The sequence below is a fragment of the Heptranchias perlo genome, chromosome 10 (genome assembly GCF_035084215.1).
Source record: "Heptranchias perlo isolate sHepPer1 chromosome 10, sHepPer1.hap1, whole genome shotgun sequence".
Taxonomy (NCBI): domain Eukaryota; kingdom Metazoa; phylum Chordata; class Chondrichthyes; order Hexanchiformes; family Hexanchidae; genus Heptranchias; species Heptranchias perlo.
This window is the reverse complement of record NC_090334.1, coordinates 32973752-32994297: the sequence shown is the minus strand read 5'-3', so window position 1 is coordinate 32994297 and position 20546 is coordinate 32973752. Positions and strand designations below refer to the sequence as shown.

Genomic DNA, 20546 nt, shown 5'->3' with positions numbered 1-20546 from the left:
GTTGGAGCTCTTGCAAATCAACTAATTGTTCAGAGTAGGTTGGGTTCTCAGCTTCATAACTTGGCAGATAGGGCTTTAAACTGGGGTCAGGTGAGGAGAAATTTAGAAATCTAAAGAGAAAAGTCAAGGCAACAGAGCAGTATAGTGATTTGGGTAAAGATAAGCAGAGTATGACAGGAAGGGATAGAGATTTCAATGGTAATAGTGCATCAATGAATAAGGTCAAAACAGGGAAAAATGGTAAAAAGTTAAAACTAAAGGCTCTTTATCTGAATGCATGAAACATTGATAACAAGATAGACGAATTAGTGGCACAAATAAAGATAAATGGGTTTCATCTGATAGCCATTACAGAGACGTAGATGCAAGATGACCAAGGTTGGGAACTAAATATTCCAGGATACTTGACATTTCAAAAAGACAGGCAGAATGGAAAAGGAGGGGGGATAGCCCTGATAATAAAGGATGACATTAGGACAGTAGTGAGAAAGGACCTTGGCTCAGAAGATCAGGAGATAGAATCAGTATGGGTGGAGATAAGAAATAATATGGGGCAGAAAACACTGGTGGGAGTAGTTTATAGGCCCCCTAACAGTCGCTGTACCATTGGACAGAGTATTAATCAAGAAATAATAGGAGCTTATAACAAAGGTAATGCAATAATCATGGAGGCTTTAATCCTCATATAGACTGGGCAAATCAAATTGGCAAAGGTAGTCTGGAGGACGAGTTCATGGAATGCATTTGAGACCGTTTCCTTGATCAATATGTCGTAGAACCAACCAGACTATTTTAGATCTTGACTTTTGTAATGAGACAAGGTTAATTAGTAATCTCATAGTAAAGGATCCGCTGGAGAAGAGTGATCATAATATGATAGAATTTCACATTGAGTTTGAGAGTGACATACATAAATTCAAAACTAGAGTCTTAAACTTAAATAAAGCCAGTTACATAGGTATGAGGGGCGAGTTGACAAAGATAGATTGGGAAATTAGATTAAAAGTTATGACGGTGGATAAGCAACAGCAAACATTTAAAGAAATATTTCAAAATTCTCAACGAATATAGATTCCATTAAGAAATAAAAACTCCATGGGAAAAGTGATCCATCCGTGGCTAACTAAAGAAGTTAAGGATAGTATTAGATTAAAAGAAGCAGTTTATAATGTTGTGAAGAAGAATAGTAAGCCTGAGCATTTGGAGAGTTTTAGAAACCAGCAAAGGATGAACAAAAATTTGATAAAAAGGGAGAAAATAGAATATGAGAGTAAACTAGCAAGAAAAATAAAAACAGATTGTAAGAGCTTCCACAAGTACGTAAAAAGGAAGGGGATAGCAAATGTAAATGTTGGTCCCTTAGAGGCTGAGACAGGAGAAATTATAATGGGAAATAAGGAAATGGCAGAGACGTCAAACAAATATTTGGTATCTCTCTTCACAGTAGAAGACATAAAAAGCATACCAGAAAAAGTGGGGAACCAAAGGGCTAATGAGAGCGAGGTACCTAAAGTAATTAATATTAGTAGACAAAAAGTACGAGAGAAACTAATGGGACTAAAAGCCACCCTGGATCTGATGGAATACATCCTAGGGTTCTAGAAGAGGTGGCCACAGCGATAGTGGATACATTGGTTGTGACCTTCCAAAATTCCCCAGTGGATTGGAAGGTAGCAAATGTAACACCGCTATTCAAGAAAGGAGGGAGAGGGAACTACAGGCCAGTTAGCCTGACATCAGCAGTCGAGAAAATGCTGGAATCCATTATTAAGGAAGTGGTAGCAGGGCACTTAGAAAATCATAATATGATTGGGCACAGTTGACATGTTTTTATGAACGGGAAATCGTGTTTGACAAATTTATTAGAGTTTTTTGAGGCTGTAGCTAGCAGGGTAGATAAAGGGGAACCAGTGGATGGAGTACATTTGGATTTTCAAAAGGCATTCATAAGGTGCCACATAAAAGGTTGTTAGCAAGATAAGGGCTCATGGGGTTGGGCATAATATATTAGCATGGATAGAGGATTGGTTAAAGGACAGAAAACAGAGAGTAGGGATAAACGGGTCATTCTCAGGTTGGCAGGCTGTAACTAGTGGGGTGCCGCAAGGATCGGTGCCTGGGCCTCAGCTATTTACAACCTATATTAACGACTTAGATGAAGGGACCGAGTGCAGTTTATCCAAGTTTGCTGACAATACGAAGTTAGGTGAGAAAGCAAGCTGTGAGGAGGACACAATAAGTCTGCAAAGGGATATAGACAGGTTATGTGAGTGGGCCAGAAGGTGGCAGCCAACAATTTCATACCTCTTTTCTGTCCTCACTAAAAGCTTGAAGAATATCAGTCTGCCTTGTGTAGTTTCCGTTTGAGTCCTGTAGACCCTGTAGGATTCTCTCACGAAGTACAAGAACTGATACACGCAGCTGGTGCCACAGAAGCTGAACAGTATGGATGTCCACTAGGATATTGACCGAGTAGGAGAGAAGCTTCAGTGAAATTTCTGTCTCCAACAGGGCATGGATCAACTCCACGTGGTCTGAAATATCTTCACAAATATCCTGCAGGGAGAGAAAGAAAAGAACTTACAGCATCACTCACATCACTATTAGTGGGATCCTCATCATATGTTCATGGACTTTTCTCTCCAAGGTGCACTTGTGTGATTACTGTGCTGAAAAGACCGTCATTGATCTTTCGGGGAGTTTGCAGCTCGAGTCAGTGCAGGTGCTTTTACATTTCTGCAGTGCCACTGCCTCCTGATGTTTGGATCTCGCACAGTTAATGGGCGTTGCAATTGTATACAATTCCTGCCCTCCACACAACCAACGGCAGCTGGGGTCCATTTTTTCATGGGTCTCCTAATCTGCTGTTAGAATTTTAAGAACATAAGAACATAAGAAATAGGAGCAGGAGTAGGCCAATCGGCCCCTCGAGCCAGCTCCGCCATTCAATAAGATCATGGCTGATCTGATCCCAACCACAAAACTAAAGAACACACGAAGTAGGAGCAGGACCCGGCCACTCAGCTCCTGGGTCCTCTCCGCCACCCACAGGGCCTTGACCGATCCGAACTCAGCTTCATGTCCAATTTCCTGCCCGCTCCCCATAACCCCTAATTCCCTTTACTTCTAGAAAACTGTCTATTTCTGTTTTAAATTTATCTCGTGATGTAGCTTCCACAGCTTCCTGGGGCAGCAAATTCCACAGACCTACTACCCTCTGAGTGAAGAAGTTTCTCCTCATCTCAGTTTTGAAAGAGCAGCCCCTTATTCTAAGATTATGCCCCCTAGTTCTAGTTTCACCCATCCTTGGGAACATCCTTATCGCATCCACCCGATCAAGACCCTTCACAATCTTATATGTTTCAATAAGATCGCCTCTCATTCTTCTGAACTCCAATGAGTAGAGTCCCAATCTACTCAACCTCTCCTCATATGTCCGCCCCCTCATCCCCGGGATTAACCGAGTGAACCTTCTTTGTACTGCCTCGAGAGCAAGTATGTCTTTTCTTAAGTGTGGACACCAAAACTGTATGCAGTATTCCAGGTGTGGTCTCACCAATACCTTATATAACTGCAGCAATACCTCCCTATTTTTATATTCTATCCCCCTAGCAATAAAAGCCAACATTCCGTTGGCTTTCTTGATCACCTGCTGCACCTGCATACTAACTTTTTGATTTTCTTGCACTAGGACCCCCAGATCCCTTTGTACTGCAGTACTTTCCAGTCTCTCGCCATTAAGAAAATAACTTGCTCTCTGATTTTTCCTGCCAAAGTGCATAACCTCACATTTTCCAATATTATATTGCATCTGCCAAATCTCCGCCCACTCACCCAGCCTGTCGATATCCCCTTGCAGGTTTTTTATGTCCTCTTCACTCTCTACTTTCCCTCCCATCTTTGTATCATCTGCAAATTTTGATATGTTGCACTCGGTCCCCTCCTCCAAATCGTTAATATAGATTGTAAAGAGTTGGGGACCCAGCACCGACCCCTGTGGAACACCACTGTTTACTGGTTGCCAGTCCGAGAATGAACCATTTATCCCAACTCTCTGCCTCCTGTTCGATAACCAATCTTCCACCCATGCCAGAATATTACCCCCAATCCCGTGATTTTTTATCTTAAGTAATAATCTTTTATGTGGCACCTTGTCGAATGCCTTCTGGAAGTCTAAATACACTACGTCCACTGGTTCCCCTTTATCCACCCTGTACGTTATATCCTCAAAGAACTCAAGCAAATTTGTCAGACATGACTTCCCCTTCGTAAAGCCATGCTGACTTTGTCCTATTAAATTATGCTTATCCAAATGTTCCGTTACTGTCTCCTTAATAATAGACTCCAAAATTTTACCCACCACAGATGTTAGGCTAACTGGCCTATAATTTCCAGCCTTCTGCCTACTACCCTTTTTAAATAACGGTGTTACATTAGCAGTTTTCCAATCTGCCGGGACCTCTCCTGAGTCCAGGGAATTTTGGAAAACTATCACCAAAGCATCCACAATCCCTACTGCCACTTCCCTCAAGACCCTAGGATGTAAGCCATCAGGTCCAGGGGATTTATCCGCTTTGAGTCCCATTATTTTACTGAGTACCATCTCCTGAGTGATTTTAATCGTATTTAGCTCCTCCCCCCGTAGAGCCCCCTGTTTGTCCAGTGTTGGGATATTCTTAGTGTCCTCTACCGTAAAGACTGAAACAAAATATTTGTTCAGCATTTTTGCCATCTCCATGTTTCCCACCATTAATTTCCCGGTCTCATCCTCTAAGGGACCTACGTTTGCCTTCGCCACTCTTTTTCTTTTTATATAACTATAGAAACTCTTGCTATCTGTTTTTATATTTTTTGCTAATTTCTTTTCATAATCTAACTTCCCTTTCTTAATCAATCCTTTAGTTACTTTTTGCTGTCTTTTGAAGACTTCCCAATCTTCTATCCTCCCACGAAGTTTGGCTACCTTATATGTCCTTGTTTTTAGTCGGATACTATCCTTGATTTCTTTACTTAGCCACGGATGGCTGTCATTTCTTTTACACCCTTTTTTCCTCAGTGGAATATATTTATTTTGAAAGTTGTAAAATAACTCCCTAAATGAACACCACTGCTCATGTACCGTCTTACCCTTTAATCTATTTTCCCAGTCCACTTTAATCAATTCCGCTCTCATATCATCATAGTCTCCTTTATTCAAGCTCAGTACGCTTGTTTGAGAATGAACCTTCTCACCCTCTAATTGGATATGGAATTCAACCATGTTGTGGTCGCTCGTTCCAAGGGGATCCTTAACTAGGACATTATTAATTAATCCTGACTCATTACACAGGACCAGGTCCAGGGTTGCCTGCCCCCTTGTAGGATCAGTTACATGCTGCTCAAGAAATCCATCCCTGATGCACTCAATGAACTCTTCCTCAAGGCTGCTCTGCCCAATTTGATTTGTCCAGTTAATATGATAGTTAAAATCCCCCATAATTATAGCTGTTCCCTTATTACATGCCCTGACTATTTCCTGATTAATACTTCTTCCAGCAGAGTTGCAACTATTAGGAGGCCTATATACTACGCCCACTAGTGTTTTTTCCCCTTATTATTCCTTATCTCTTGCCAAACTGTTTCATTAACTTGATGCTTTGTCCCAATATCATTTATCTGTATTACAGTGATTCCTTCCTTTATTAACATAGCCACCCCACCTCCCCTTCCTTCCTGCCTGTCCTTCCTGATTGTTAAATACCCTGGCATATTTAATTCCCAGTCGTTGTCACCCTGCAGCCATGTTTCTGTAATGGCCACAAGATCATACCCATACGTAGTTATTTGTGCCGTTAACTCGTCCATTTTGTTACGAATGCTACGTGCATTCAGATAAAGAACTTTCAAATCTGTTTTGTGACGCTTAGTTCCTGCTTTTTCCTTTTTTAACACTTTACCTATTACTCCATACCTTCTGTCCCTTCCTGTTACGCTTTCCTCTGTCTCCCTGCTCAGGTTCCCAACCCCCTGCCACTTTAGTTTAAACCCTCCCCAACAGCACTAGCAAACACTCCTCCTAGGACAGCGGTCCCGGCCCTGCCCAGGTGCAGACCGTCCGGTTGGCCTTTATTGGCCTTATAAATATTCTGAGTCAATTCAGCACGTCAAATGCTTTGGCAGCTTAGTGTATGTTCTCGTGCCTACAACTCTGAGTTTTTAAAATTATTATTTAAGAAACATTTACATTATCCTTTGTCTTTGTAGTCCCGTAGGACCAGAGGGGGCTGATTCAAAAAACGGAGAGCCAGTTCATGCGTGCATGGGACACTAGGTCTCCCATTTTCCAAATCAGCCTTCAATGGACCTACAGGAGATTAGTGGTATAGGACAATATAAACACAGGAGACAGTGCACAGGGGTTGGTTAGGCAACTGGTCATTGACTACAGGGATGATTTGCAGATATCACATCATCCACAGGGATGATGTGATATCTGCTACATTGCAAGCTACTACAATGCAGTCTAATGGCATTGTTTTCAGTTTAATATTATTTAAAGAAAACTTTCTTTGATGCAGACACAGTAGTGATGTGGTGATGTGAACCACTTTATTGGTCATCTTGGTTTACAAAAATCTGATGGAATTATTGATCTCCGGGTGGTGTGATACATGAAAACCTGAGTGTTTCCAGGTACCCAGCTTAAACAAGATTGATCAAATTTTCCCAATTACACTAGCACAGAGAACTTCAATTGTAATTCAATATGAGTGTTTTTAAATGAAAAATGTCCAACACTGAGATCACCAGACAGGAGGGGCTTTTACATTACAGATACAATTACAGATTCATAAACTGAGTGTCTTACACTTCAGACTCACTACTTTGTAAAATGCATTTTAAACAATCATGTGCCACAACTTCCATGTTGATGCTCAGCATGAACTTATTCCCACCAGACCTGAAGAATTTAATGTGCCTCCTCAAAACAGCAACAATCCTTCTTAAGATCAGGTTCACTGTAATCTATCTTCAGAACACTGATATCATGCATTTTAAATTAAGCTGCATCCTTCCACTTATGACACTAAAACCCAATTTATCATTTTCCTTATAAATTCAAACTTTAATTCTGTGCCAATTGTTGGGCCGGATTTTGCTGTAAAAATAATGGTGAGGCTAACAGCGCTCACCGTTATTCATGTACAAATCAAACAGTAACTTCCGGTGACCGCACATGCGCAGTTAAACGCGGAAATCCGGAAGTTGCTGGCGAACGTGCGATGCTCCTCCAAAAGTTGTGGGAAAACGGCATCTCGCTGTCTGGCTCTTCGTTCAAATATATTGAACGGCGTGAAGTTCCTGTACTGACGTCACAGATACAGACAAAATTCACCAAAAAAAGTTAAGTCAAATCATTTCAAGTCTAAGGACCCTTTTAATGGCATGGTAAGTCTTAATTACTGCCAAACAACCTCTCTGGTACAGAAAATTAACTTTTACAACTGTGGAGTCTCATTCCTTCAGATTTTAATTATTGTTGGATATTAAAAAAAAATGTAATACATTCTTTTTTACTTTTTCTTTCTGTCTCTTTTATCTCTGTCTCTTAATTCAATCTTTCTTACCTTTTCTTTATTTTGCTTTATGTACCTGATTTTACATTGAATTCACTATTCTAACTTATACTTCCTGATTCCGACTCTACGCTGTTATTAATGATGCTGCAATCTGATTGGTTAAGGAGATACACAGCTGCTTGTTCTGTTCGCACAGGACATAGATGCCCTGTAGAGGGCACCGCGCTGAATGGATCTCGAACTTACAGGAACTTGCCGTGCAAAAGCTCATAGAAAGTCTACGGGCAAGTGCCAGTCTAATGAACGGCTGGCGCCATTCGTTTGCCGCTCACAGCAAAATCCAGCCCAACATGTCTTACAGGAATACAACAATGGAATCCCTATTTTTCTTCAAATGAATTCTTCAATCCAATTTTCTGCCCTTACTCCTGCTCTCCTGACTACAGTTCTATGGTTCCCAACAGCTATCATTTAGCTTCACCCAAGTAAACATGCTGCATCTGAAAACTTAGACCGAAACCTGCATCTTCCTACACTCCCAGTTATACCCATTTTACCCCTGTTTATCGGATGTAACCATTTGGAAAAAGTACTCCGATCCTCCTATGAAATGAACCCTGCATCTTTTATTCTCTGCCATATTTATGCTTGTGTAGCCAGGTCTAATGATTAGATAAGGAGAAAGACTTGCATTTATGTAGCGACTTTCATGACTTCAGGACACCCCAAAGTGCTTCTCAGCCAATGAAATACTTTTGAAGTGTAGTCACTGTTGTAATGTAGGGAAACACAGCAGCCAATGTGTGCACAGCAAGGTCCCACAAACAGCAATGAGATAAATGACCAGATCATAGAATCATAGAATTTAACGGCACAGAAGGTGGCCATTCGGCCCATCGTGCCCGGGCCAGCTGAAACTGAGCCACCCAGCCTAACCCCACTATCCAGCACTTGGTCCATAGCCTTGTAGGTTATGGCACTTCAAGTGCATATCCAAGTACTTATTAAATGTGATGTGGGTTTCTGCCTCTACCGCCCTTTCAGGCAGTGAGTTCCAAACCCCTACCACCCTCGGAATGAAAAAAGTTTTCCTCAGCTCCCCTCCAATCCGTCTACCAATCACTTTAAATCTATGCCCCCTGGTTATTGATCTCTCTGCTAATGGAAATAGATCCTTCCTATCCACTCGATCTCGGCCCCTCATAATTTTGTACACCTCAATTAAATCACCCCTTAGCTTCCACTGTTCCAAAGAAAACAACCCCAGCCTAATCAATCTTTCCTCATAGCTAAAATTCTCCACTCCTGGCAACATCCTTGTAAATCTCCTCTGTACCCTCTCTAGTGAAATTACATCCTTCCTGTAATGTGGTGACCAGAACTGTACGCAGTACTCCAGCTGTGGCCTAACTAGTGTCTTATACAGTTCTAGCATAATCTCCCTGCTCTTATATTCTATGCCTCGGCTAATAAAGGAAAGCATTCCATATGCCTCCTTAACCAGCTTATCTACCTGTCCTGCTACCTTCAGGGATCTGTGGACATGCACTCCAAGGTCCTTCACTTCCTCTACACCTTTCAGTATCCTCCCATTTATTGTGTATTCCCTTGCCTTGCATGCCCTCCCCAAATGCATTACCTCACACTTCTCTGGATTGAATTCCATTTGCCACTTTTCTGACTACCTGACCAGTCCATTGATATCTTCCTGCAGTCTACAGCTTTCCTCCTTACTACCAACCACACGGCCAATTTTTGTATCATCTGCAAACTTCTTAATCATGCCCCGGCGTTTAAGTACAAATCATTAATATATATCACAAAAATCAAGGGACCTAATACTGAACCCTGTGGAACACCAATCAGCCTTCCAGTCACAAAAACACCCGTTGACCATTACCCTTTGCTTCCTGCCACTGAGCCAATTTAGGATCCAACTTGCTACTTTCCCTTGGGTCCCATGGGCTTGTACTTTTTTGACCAGTCTGCCGTGTGGGACCTTGTCAAAAGCCTTGCTAAATTCTACGTAGACTACATCAAATGCACTACCCTCATCGACCCTCCTTGTTACCTCCTCAAAAAATTCAATCAAGTTAGTCAGACACCACCTCCCCTTAACAAATCCATGCTGACTGTCCTTGATTAATCCATGCCTTTCTAAATGATGGTTTATCCAGTCCTTCAGAGTTGATTACAATAATTTGCCCATTACCGAGGTTAGACTGACTGGCCTGTAATTATTTGGTCTATCCCTCCTTCCCTTTTTAAGCAACGGTACAACGTTAGCAGTCCTCCAATCATCCGGCAACATGTCTGTATCCAGGGAGGATTGGAAAATGATGGTCAGAGCCTCTGCTATTTCCTCCCATGCTTCTTTTAACAGCCTGGGATACATTTCATCCGGGCCTGGTGATTTATCTACTTTCAAAGATGCCAATGCCCTTAATACTTCCTCTCTCACTATGTTTATCCCATCCAATATTTCCCACTCCTCCTCTTTAACTACAATGTCTGCATCGTCCCTCTCTTTTGTGAAGACAGACGCAAAGTATTCATTAAGAACCATACCCACATCTTCAGCCTCCACACATAGGTTATCTTTTTGGTCTCTAATAGGCCCTACTCTTTCCTTAGTTATCCTCTTGCTCTTAATGTATTTATAAAACATCTTTGGGTTTTCCTTGATTTTACTTGCCAATATTTTTTCATGCTCTCTCTTTGCTTTCCTAATTTCCTTTCTAATTTCATCCCTGCACTTTCTATACTCATCTAGGCTTTCTGTAGTGTTGAATTCTTGGTATCTGACATAAGCTTTCTCGTTTTGCCTTATCTTACCCTGTATGCTTCTTGACATCCAGGTGGCTCTGGATCGTCTGTGTTTTTAATGATGTTGATTGAGGGATAAATGTTGGCCAGGAAACCAGGAGAACTCCCCTGCTCTTCTTTGAATAGTACCATGGGAACTTTTTCATCTACTTGAGAGGGCAAATGGGGCCTTGGTTTAATGTCTCATCCAAAAGGTGGCACCTCCATCATTGCTCACTCCCTCAATGCTGCACTGAAGTGTCAGATTAGATTATGTGCTGAAGTCTCAGGAATGGGGCTTGAACCCACGATCTTTTGACTCAGTGAGAAGCTCAATCACTTTCAGTTTCCAACTATGCATTGCCCAAACCATTGCTAATTAACAAAGAAATAGAAAGGGAGGTATCCCTTATTATTACTAGCAGCAGGCTAGTTTACATTGCTCAGTACAGCTCGCAAAGTTTGAAGTCATAAAGCCCAAACATCTGACAAGTCTGCACATACAATCATCAGTCCACAAAGTGAAAATCTCTGATACAGTTCAAATTTCTTTTTCTAAAAGTCTTCAACAAAATGTTTCTGCACTTACCTGACAATTTTTACTCTATGCCGATCTACTACACAAAGCTGAGAGTTCAATTATTAGTAATGTACAGTTACCTAGCAACAAATTCCCAGGTTACCATAGGTCATAAAAACCCTTATTCATCACTTTAGCAACAGAGTTTGTTCAGCTCCACCATGTTGCAGTGGTTTTTATACATAAATCGGGTGCTGTAAAATCACTTCAAAAAGTCAGTGTCAAGTTTCCTTTAAAGTTGGGTAGCAGCTTGACCCCTGTACATCTGCAGCCAACTGGATTAAAACTGTGGAAACTTGACTCTGCAAATCTTCCAAACAACACCGACAAGCTGTTGCTCCTACAGGAACAAAAAGATCCCCGCCCTCAGACCTAGCTCCCTTGTGCATCTCGGTAGAGAAACAAGCAGCAACGAAACAAAATCAAAAGAGAAACACAATCATAAAGTACAAGATAAATATCAGGTTCATTCGTCTTACATTTAGAAAAATAGCTAAAATGTAAATGTTATGACTCAATCTTAATATTGCCACTCACACTATGCCAGAAATCCAAACTAGAGAGAGCGTGGGCTCAGATTTCAACACAATAAATTTAGTATCTGAAAATGGTTAAATGTATTAAATTAGTGTTTCTTTTACAAAAATGTTTGAGCAAACAGCTCACAAAACGTGGTACAAAATGATCTGAACATACCTTGCTTTAGAGATAATGCATGATTGAAATATTTCACTCAAAATATACAAACACATGCACACACATCTATATATACATTTTATTTTTTGCCACAGACATTTCCTAAAGAATTCTGCTGACTGAGCGATCATTCATTCTTTCCATAAGTAAACCTCATGCAATAGGGAATTCAGTTAGTTTGTCTCACCTCACTGTTCATCATCTAAATTCCTTCAGCACTAAAGTGGCAAATTCAGCCCTGAAAATTGCAATGGTAAGAGTTCACAGCTACTAGTAACACTGTTGTAACAACTTTCACTCTTCAACAATGTTTGCTACTAACTAACTAGCTTCATTTGATTAGCTAGAACTGCACAGCTCTTTAAAGATTGTACATTAACCATATTTTTCCCAGCATAAACATCACTCTGCACTTAAACCTTTTTGCATTTGAAAACTAAATAATTATAATTGATCTTATAATATTTCCTCATTAAAATGGCCATAAGTACCTTTCCTGCACAGCAAAATTCTGCCAGATTGTACTCCTGAATTTGCAGCTCTTGAATGAATTTTGTCAGAGTTTCTTTCTTTCACTGAAGTACAAAAAATGTTCATCAAACATGACCTATGGCTCCGTATCTACCAGCAACATCATCACCTCCTGCTCCCCACAACTGCCTGCTTCACTGGGGTAATAATGGCAGTTGAATTCACTAATACACAGCTGTTGCAGAGTATCAAATGGAGTATGTGCAGATAGGACATTGCTATCCAGGCATACTCAAAATAACTTAAGTAGATCACTGCAGTTTGACAAAGTACACATCAAACTGTGCTAAATGCTTGCTCAGACCTTGCTGTAGTAGAGACACCATATGATACAAGGAAAGAATATCTTATTATTAAAAAAAATTACAATCTCAAGGAAAATAGTAACTGATGTATTGTATGCTCTATAATTATCTGATCAGCAGCTCCTTTAGTTCTTTGACACTGGGAGCATACAGTTTTCCATTAGGCATCTTAAATGTGTGGCAGATAAGTATTCATACTTGCATTCCATGGTCACAGATATCATCACACACATCTGGAAACTGGTTTAAATTCAGTTCAAGAATGGATGGGTGCAAAAATATCTATGTATTGTTATTAATGGTTACAAGCCAACTAGCTCTGCTAGTCACGAGCTTCTTATTAAAAATATATGGCATTTTCCTTTTGTAAATTCATTGTACAAACTGCCTCTAACTGAACAATTTCTGACAGGTCTAAGTTGAAAGCTGGACTTTGAAAGTTACCTGATATGCTGCTCTGACAATGGATGACAATGCACTGCAGGGACTGTGTAAGGTGTGATCAGTATTTGTATTGACCACACTTGATCTTGGGATATTGGTAATGGTACAAAAGATAAATGGAGAACACCAATCTGTTATTCCTTAAGATGCTAAATCCTGGCACTCTGAAACAATCTTGAACTAAATAATATATTAAAACTGAATAAAGTACAGATGAACATAGCTTACTTGTAATAATATATATAATATACATTGAACTATTTTGGAAATATAACCTTCCTCCAGTAAGAACAACAGTAAATTTGACTATGTCAAAAATGATAAACTAATCTTGCTTACATCACAATGCATTGTATTATTTCTGCACATATAATTATAGAAACAACAAATGGAGAGATTAGGTACACAGAAGTTACACAAATCTTAGCAATCAGATTAGTCCAGAAACAACTTGAGCTTTGTTCTGATTCTGTGATGTCATCGGAGGCTTATAGTTGTGTAACTGCCTTCCAACTGTATTAATATACATCACATCACTGTGGAAACAACAGCAATACCAACTCCCACATTATAAAACTCTGGTATACTAAATATGAATCTTTGTTCCAAATTTGAATAATTTCCTCCACTTGCTTCTTATTTTTGAAGTCAGCCATTTCTAGTGCTACTTATTTATTTTATTTCAGTATTTAATTCTGAAGAGACGATGGTCAATATATAGATCAAATGGCGATCGTAAACTCCGAGTATACTGACATTTGTACCATGACAGTGAGTGCTTTAAGTTTTGTTTTGCTTTGTGCCAAAATGATCACTGGCCTGGTAAAATTCCTGGTAGATATATACCTTATGATACATTATTCCCTAAATTTATAACCATCGGATTTCTTCTTTCCAACAGGATGAAGCTGATTCCACAGGCTGGCCACAAATATGTTTATTTATGTGAATTAGGTTTTGTGTACTCAAGGATATGGTAGAATTAAAAATATTTTCCTTTTAGCACACTAGAAAAATAAAAAGGAATTTAAAACCAGGGGAGCAAGTCTGATTGCACTACTTGAAGTGTGATTCAAACCCTTTAACTGTGCACTGCCATTCTGATGCCATTTGCACTGAAACTGTCTGCCTCCATTCTGCAGAGCTGTACTACTGACAACAACTGGCAACTGCCCTGAAAGAGGAACTGCACTGGTAAGATTCCAAATACCATCCATAACGATGAATGACTAAATGCAACAGTGCATGACAGCTCATCGTTTCCCATCAAAAATAGAGAAATATTGTTTAAGTTTGCATACTCCATTACATTATCAGAATCAGGATCGTGTGGCTGAATATGATCATAAAAACAAATCCTAAATACAGGCAGATTTTTGTGCACCTGGAGTCAGACAAAGTCAAAAGTTAACACCAATCCAAGACTGGCTTGCTTGTTTGGGAAATGTCAGTGTTGCTCTGCAAATCTCTTGTACAGTCTCCAGCTTCTTGCAGGCCAGATCAGTTCTCCACCTTGGAGGGATACAATGGTTTTGTGGCATTCTCTGTTCCCTTAAGCATACAGTTAAAATGCAGACAGTTAGAGCTACAATCTTGGCTCTGTTTAAATCTCCTGGTTTTACAGATGGACAAGATGCAAGTTGTACACCCTTTCTCCCAATAGCAAGCTAACATCATGATTTTATGAGCGCTTTAAATCATTGGGGGGAGATCAATGTGGTGGGCTATTAGAGACAACAAGCCTTCTTTCATCCATCAAATCAGGTAAAGAATCTGAAGAACCACCTATTCTTTAAAGAATTCCAATTAGTCTGCTTTTCCCCCTGATCCAGTCTTGTTCTTTTTGATCCCACAAATTCCTCTCAGCTCTCATGTTGAAATCTTTTAGGGGCAGTTGGTTGGAGGGATGTGCTGATTTTATGGCATTGATTTGAAGACAAGCTACATGGCTTTGCACACTGCTGCATATCAATCTTGGCCTCAGTAAGAGATCTGGGAATAGCAGTGAGCATTTGTATTTTTCAAAATGCTCTCCAGTCTCTACTTTCTGGTGCTGTTTTTCTGTGTTCTGACTTTTGTATTTGGGACCTAGAAGGCATTGCTGAATACCAGCCATCTCTGTAGTTAATGACAGGATTGATTCTTCTTATGGGGAATCACAGTTAATCCAACTGCCATTTTAGCACTCACAGCTGCCATTTTATGATTGACCAGTCTTATAGCACCTACTTGGACCTGTTGTCTCTGTTAAATCTAAGTAAGCATTTAATTTTGTATCTGTCCCTTTGGAATGAGACAAAAATGGAAGATAAAACAATTTGACCTGACATTCAGTAGATATGATTTTATGCAGAGAATGTTGGGGAAGGAAATTATGTACCTTTATATTTACATTTGACCTTTGACGTGTTCGCTCATAAGTTGATGTATTCATTGTTATAACAATCATTGTGTATTGGGGCTATGAAATTATACCAGTGTCTTAAATTCATACATTTAACTTTTACACAATTAATGTTGGCAATGACTGCTTTATGGACTTTGAAACCCAAAGCTTCCATAGCAGCAGCTGGACCATTCATGAATATTTTTGAACTGTGCCGATGACCTGTGTAATTGCGGTCCCCGCTGCAGATGCCCTGGTGTTGACATTCAGCATTAAATGCCAGGATCACTGGCCTGCAGATTTTCAGGGCTCTAGTGCCAGCATCAAATATTCCCAACTGCAGATTAAAGCTCAATCAACCCTGTTCTAATGACATGCTTTGGCACCCAGATTCAAAGACCACTTCTTAGTCATCAGTCTGACATTTCCATTTCTCAGGCATCCTCGGGCCTATTCAGTGAGAATGCCAACTTAGTGTCATTTAGAGGCAGTTTTGTACTGTCAATCCACTCTGGGTTGTGTAATACCTGTGCAGCTAGGACCAACAGACCCATTGGTCTGTGCTAGACTTGAACCCCAATGCTAGATGTGAAAGGTCAGTGTTCTAATCCACTATCTGCCAAGTTCCCCAAATACCTAGATTTTGCCTTTAGACATTCCAAAAATACTTTGAGTGTCCTTATGAGCCATTCAAGTAGAAGGAGTCTAAAATTAATATATTTCCAGATCACTCTCTCAGCTGCTCTTCCCCTAGGTAATTTCTGAACTTATTTTCTACCCTGGTGAGTTAATTGGAATGGTGGAGTTTTGCCATGAAGTAACCTGTGGGAATCCAGGAGGACTGATTTTTGTAGTTTGATTTGTGTTGCGAATGCTAATCAAACCAGAAACATCAACCACTGAGGATTGGGGATGGAGGGGAAAGGGGGGGGGGTGGAAGGTTCGTATCACGGTATTGTTATGTGTGACTTCTCTTCCATCATATATGAAATGATAAAAGAGTACCTTTCATAAACTCTGTGATATTATTTCCTTATTCAAGTTCCAGAAAGAGTGAAATGACAGAATTGAGAATTTTTAATGGCACCATATATTTATACTACACGGGGGGCACAGTGAAGTGTAGAAATGCAGTAGTCATAGGGGATTTGGTAGTCAGAGGGGCAGACAGGCGTTTCTGCGACCACCGACGTGAGTCCCGCATGGTGTGTTGCCTCCCTGGTGCCAGGGTAAAGGACATCACAGAGAGGGTGCAGAACATTCTGCGGGGGGGGGAGGGGAACAGCCAGAAGTCGTGGTCCATGTGGGTACCAATAACATAGGAAAGAAAAGGGGTGAGGTCCTGTAGCCAGAGTTTCAGGAGCTAAAGTGGAAGTTAAAAAGCAGGACCTCAAAGGTAGTAATCTCTGGATTACTCCCAGTGACACGCCCCAGTGAGTACAGAAATAGGAAGATAAGGCAGGTTAATGCATGCCTAGAGGCATGGTGCAAGAGGGAGGGCTTCAGATTCTTGGGGCATTGGGACCAGTTCTGGGGCAGGAGGGACCTGTTCAAGACAGACAGGTTGCACCTCAACAGAGCTGGGACCAATGTCCTCGCGGGGAGGTTCACTGGTGCTGTGGGGAAAGGTTTAATCTAATTTGGCAGGGAGATGGGCACCAGGATGTAGCATTAGAAAGGAGAAACAAGGTGCACAAAAGATTGGGAGAGACAGATAGCACTAGAGTAAGAAATAGTACAGTATTAGGTGGGATCAGACTAAGACAGAATACGAGAAGGTCTAAGATAGGTTTACAGTGCATGTGTGTAAACGCACAAAGCGTGGTAAATAAGGTTGGTGAGCTGCAGGCGCAAATAGCCACATGGGACTATGATGTTATGGCAATAACGGAGACCTGGCTCAAAAAAGGGCAGGATTGGGTACTAAATATTCCTGGATACAAGGTGTTCAGGAAAGATAGGGAAGGAAAAAAAGGAGGTCGGGGTGGGGGGCGGTGGGTGGCAGTATTAAGGAGAATATTGCAGTGCTGGAGAGAGAGGATGTCCTTAAAGGGTCAAGGACAGAATCTATTTGGTTAGGGTTAAGAAACAAAGGAGGTGCCATTACACTACTGGGTGTATTCTATAGGCCACCGACATGTGGGAAGGATATAGAGTAGCAAATTTGCAGGGATATTACAGAGAGGTGCAAGAACTATAGAGTAACGATAATGGGGGACTTCAACTATCCTAATATAGATTGGATAGTAACAGTGTAAAGGGCAAATAGGGGGAGGAATTTCTGAAGTGTGCTCAGGAGAACTTTCTTGATCAATATGTTTCCAGCCCAACGAGGAAAGAGGCATTGCTGGATCTGGGGAATGAGGTGGGTCAAGTGTCAATGGGAGAACATTTAGGGAATAATGATCAGAGTATCATAAGGTTTAGATCAGTTATAGAAAAGGACAAGAAGCAATCTAGAGTAAAAATACTTAATTGGAGGAGGGCCAATTTCAGTGGGTTGAGAACGGATCTGACCCGGGTAAATTGCAATCAAAGATTGCCAGGCAAAACTGTAATCGAACAATGGGTGGTCTTTAAAGAGGAGATGGTTCGTGTACAGTCCATGTACATTCCCACGAGGGAGAAAGGTAGGGCAACCAAAGCCAGAGCTCCATGGATGACAAAAAGAGATAGAGAATAAGATGAAGCAGAAAAAGTATGACAGATGTCAGATTGATAAAACAAGTGAGAATCAGGCTGAATACAGAAAGTACAGAGGAGAAGTGAAAAAGGAAATAAGAGGGGCAAAGAGAGAGTATAAGAATAGACTGGTGGCTAACACAAAAGGGAATCTAAAAGTCTTCTATAGGCATATAAACAGTAAACAGGAAGTAAAAGGAGAGTTGGAGTCGATTAGGGACCAAAAAGGAGATCTACATATGAAGGCAGAGGGCATGGCTGAGGTACTAAATGAATATTTTGCATCTGTCTTTACCAAGGAAGAAGATACTGCCAAAGTCACAGTAAAAGAGGAGGTAGTTGGGATACTGGATGGGCTAAAAATTGAGGAAGAGGAGGTACTAGTAAGGCTGGCAGTATTTAAAGTAGATAAGTCACCCAGTCTGGATGGGATGCATCCTAGGTTGCTGAGGGAAGTAAGGGTGGAAATTGCAGAGGTGCTGGCTATAATCTTCCAATCCTCTTTAGATATGGGGTGATGCCAGAGGACTGGATAATTGCAAATGTTACACCCCTGTTCAAAAAAGATGCTGCCTGACTTGCTGCATTTTCTGTTTTTATTGCAAGTAAGGATATGCCTGTCTTGATCATTTGCCTAAAGTTAACTCTTCACTCAACTACTCAAATTTTTATAATTTCTCATGATCATTCCTCGTGTTTCTTTCACTTTTACCTACAAGGCTTTCATTCGATTATATACTGAAACCAGTAGAAAGGCAATGTTCAAATTGGTGATGCAATTAAAACCTCTGTACTACTGAAACGACTTCCATTCATGGTCATCTCGAAGACTGATAAGCTGAAAGTGGCAGAGGGATTCACTGTCCAGACCATTAATGACTTGTTTCGTTGGGAGACTAAAATACATTCAGACAGGCATTAAACTTTAAGCTTGTCATATAAGCTGCTTCATGCTTTAAGTGAAAGAAAAACTGTTTTAATATGATTACTGTTTGTGGGAGCAAAGATAACAGCAATCGAATGATATTGAATTATGTCCTCTGCAAAAACTAATGAAACTGACATTAAGGTGTAACTTCAACAATTGAGCAGAAAATATATATTGATGACTGTGCTTAATACTGTTACTGATTATGAAGAACTGTGAGATACAGTGGAACCTGTGTTCAAATCCAGTCCATAATGATGAAATGGAAGTTTCCTAAAAGAAATGAATTTGTGCGATGTTAACCTAGTGCCTAGGGGGGCCAAAACTGCCTATAATTTGGTATTATTACTATAATGGCAGTCTTGCTCAAGAGATAGTTGGTGTGGAGTACAGAAATCTCACACAGTTGAAGTAAGCTATGGTTATTGATGTAAGGCAGATTGTTGAGGCAGACAGGATGGATTATCCTGAAATCTAACAAGGACACTGAAGTGGGAGCATTTGATGTAAATACTGTGTGAAAGGATTAAGAAAATCCCGTTCATCAGCACTGATACTCTGGACATTGAAAACTTAGATCATTATATAATCTGCTTATTGTTGTACACTGCCAAACTTCAATTATGCTCATCAGTTGTATGTTAGCAATTAAACTAATGATGTTACTAAATACTACATTTTCCCTGAAAGAATATATTTTAGGTCTGAGCAAAAGTCCTCCAGATATCATACACTTACACCAGATATTCTCTGATAGTTGCTTGTAATATTACATAAGCTACATCTACACACCACAGTCAAAACTTTCTTTCAGTTTGGGTTTCATCCCCCTGTGTTTATAGTGAGACCAACATATCTTTCAGATGATAAGATTGAACAGACTGTGGCCCTGATGGATTAGATGTGAAGCAGGAGAGGTATGACATTCATGGTGTCAAAACACATGTGGAGCTTTCGTTGGCGTTGTCAACTGGGATTGGCAAATTAGGGTATAATGCAATTTGCATTCAACTGTTGCTGGTTTCACACCAGTACATTTTTTTGTTACTGATTTGAAAGTGGTAACTGGAAGCCTGTAGATTCTCCTAGCGACAATCCAGTTAATATGTGTGGACAATAGGTAAGGGCAGGTTTTGGCTCAGCTATAATGCCCCACACAGTCAAATAGCTTGCCAACACTCACTATATAGGTTCACAATGTTGAATGGTGGCAAGACACCATAGGGTACTCACATATATTGAACTGTAGTCTAACCAGAATCAGTGCTTTCAGAAGAGGATAGAAGGAAAATTGTGGAAAAAAGAGAGAACCAAAGGCAGAGATGGACACAGATGGAAGGAGTGATTTTCCAGATTTATTTGGGTTCCAAATTTGGACCACCTAAAGCACAAATAAACACGAATAAACTACTCAAACTTCACTCATTTAAAATATCATGTGAACTTCTCAACAAGATGAAATCCTCGCAATTGCTTTGTGGTATCCATTAGTCTCTACTACACTGAAAACATTTGGAGAAAACATTCAGTTATGGATGCCCTTTTGGTATAGTATCAGGCCTGTTGTGGTTATTTTGGTGATAGTTTGTATTTAACTGCTTGAACCATTAGAGCTACACTGTGAATTAAA

At 40.4% G+C, this 20546-nt stretch overlaps 1 protein-coding gene across 1 annotated transcript in view; it reads right to left on the bottom strand.

The window, feature by feature from the left end:
* The window catches only part of akap6 (A kinase (PRKA) anchor protein 6), a 353243-nt gene that overhangs the window by 246784 nt on the left and 85913 nt on the right, over positions 1–20546 (bottom strand). Inside the window, exon 5 of the mRNA XM_067992171.1 lies at positions 2305–2556. Coding sequence (XP_067848272.1) covers positions 2305–2556 — 252 coding nt within the window. The remainder of the gene's footprint in view (positions 1–2304; positions 2557–20546) is intronic.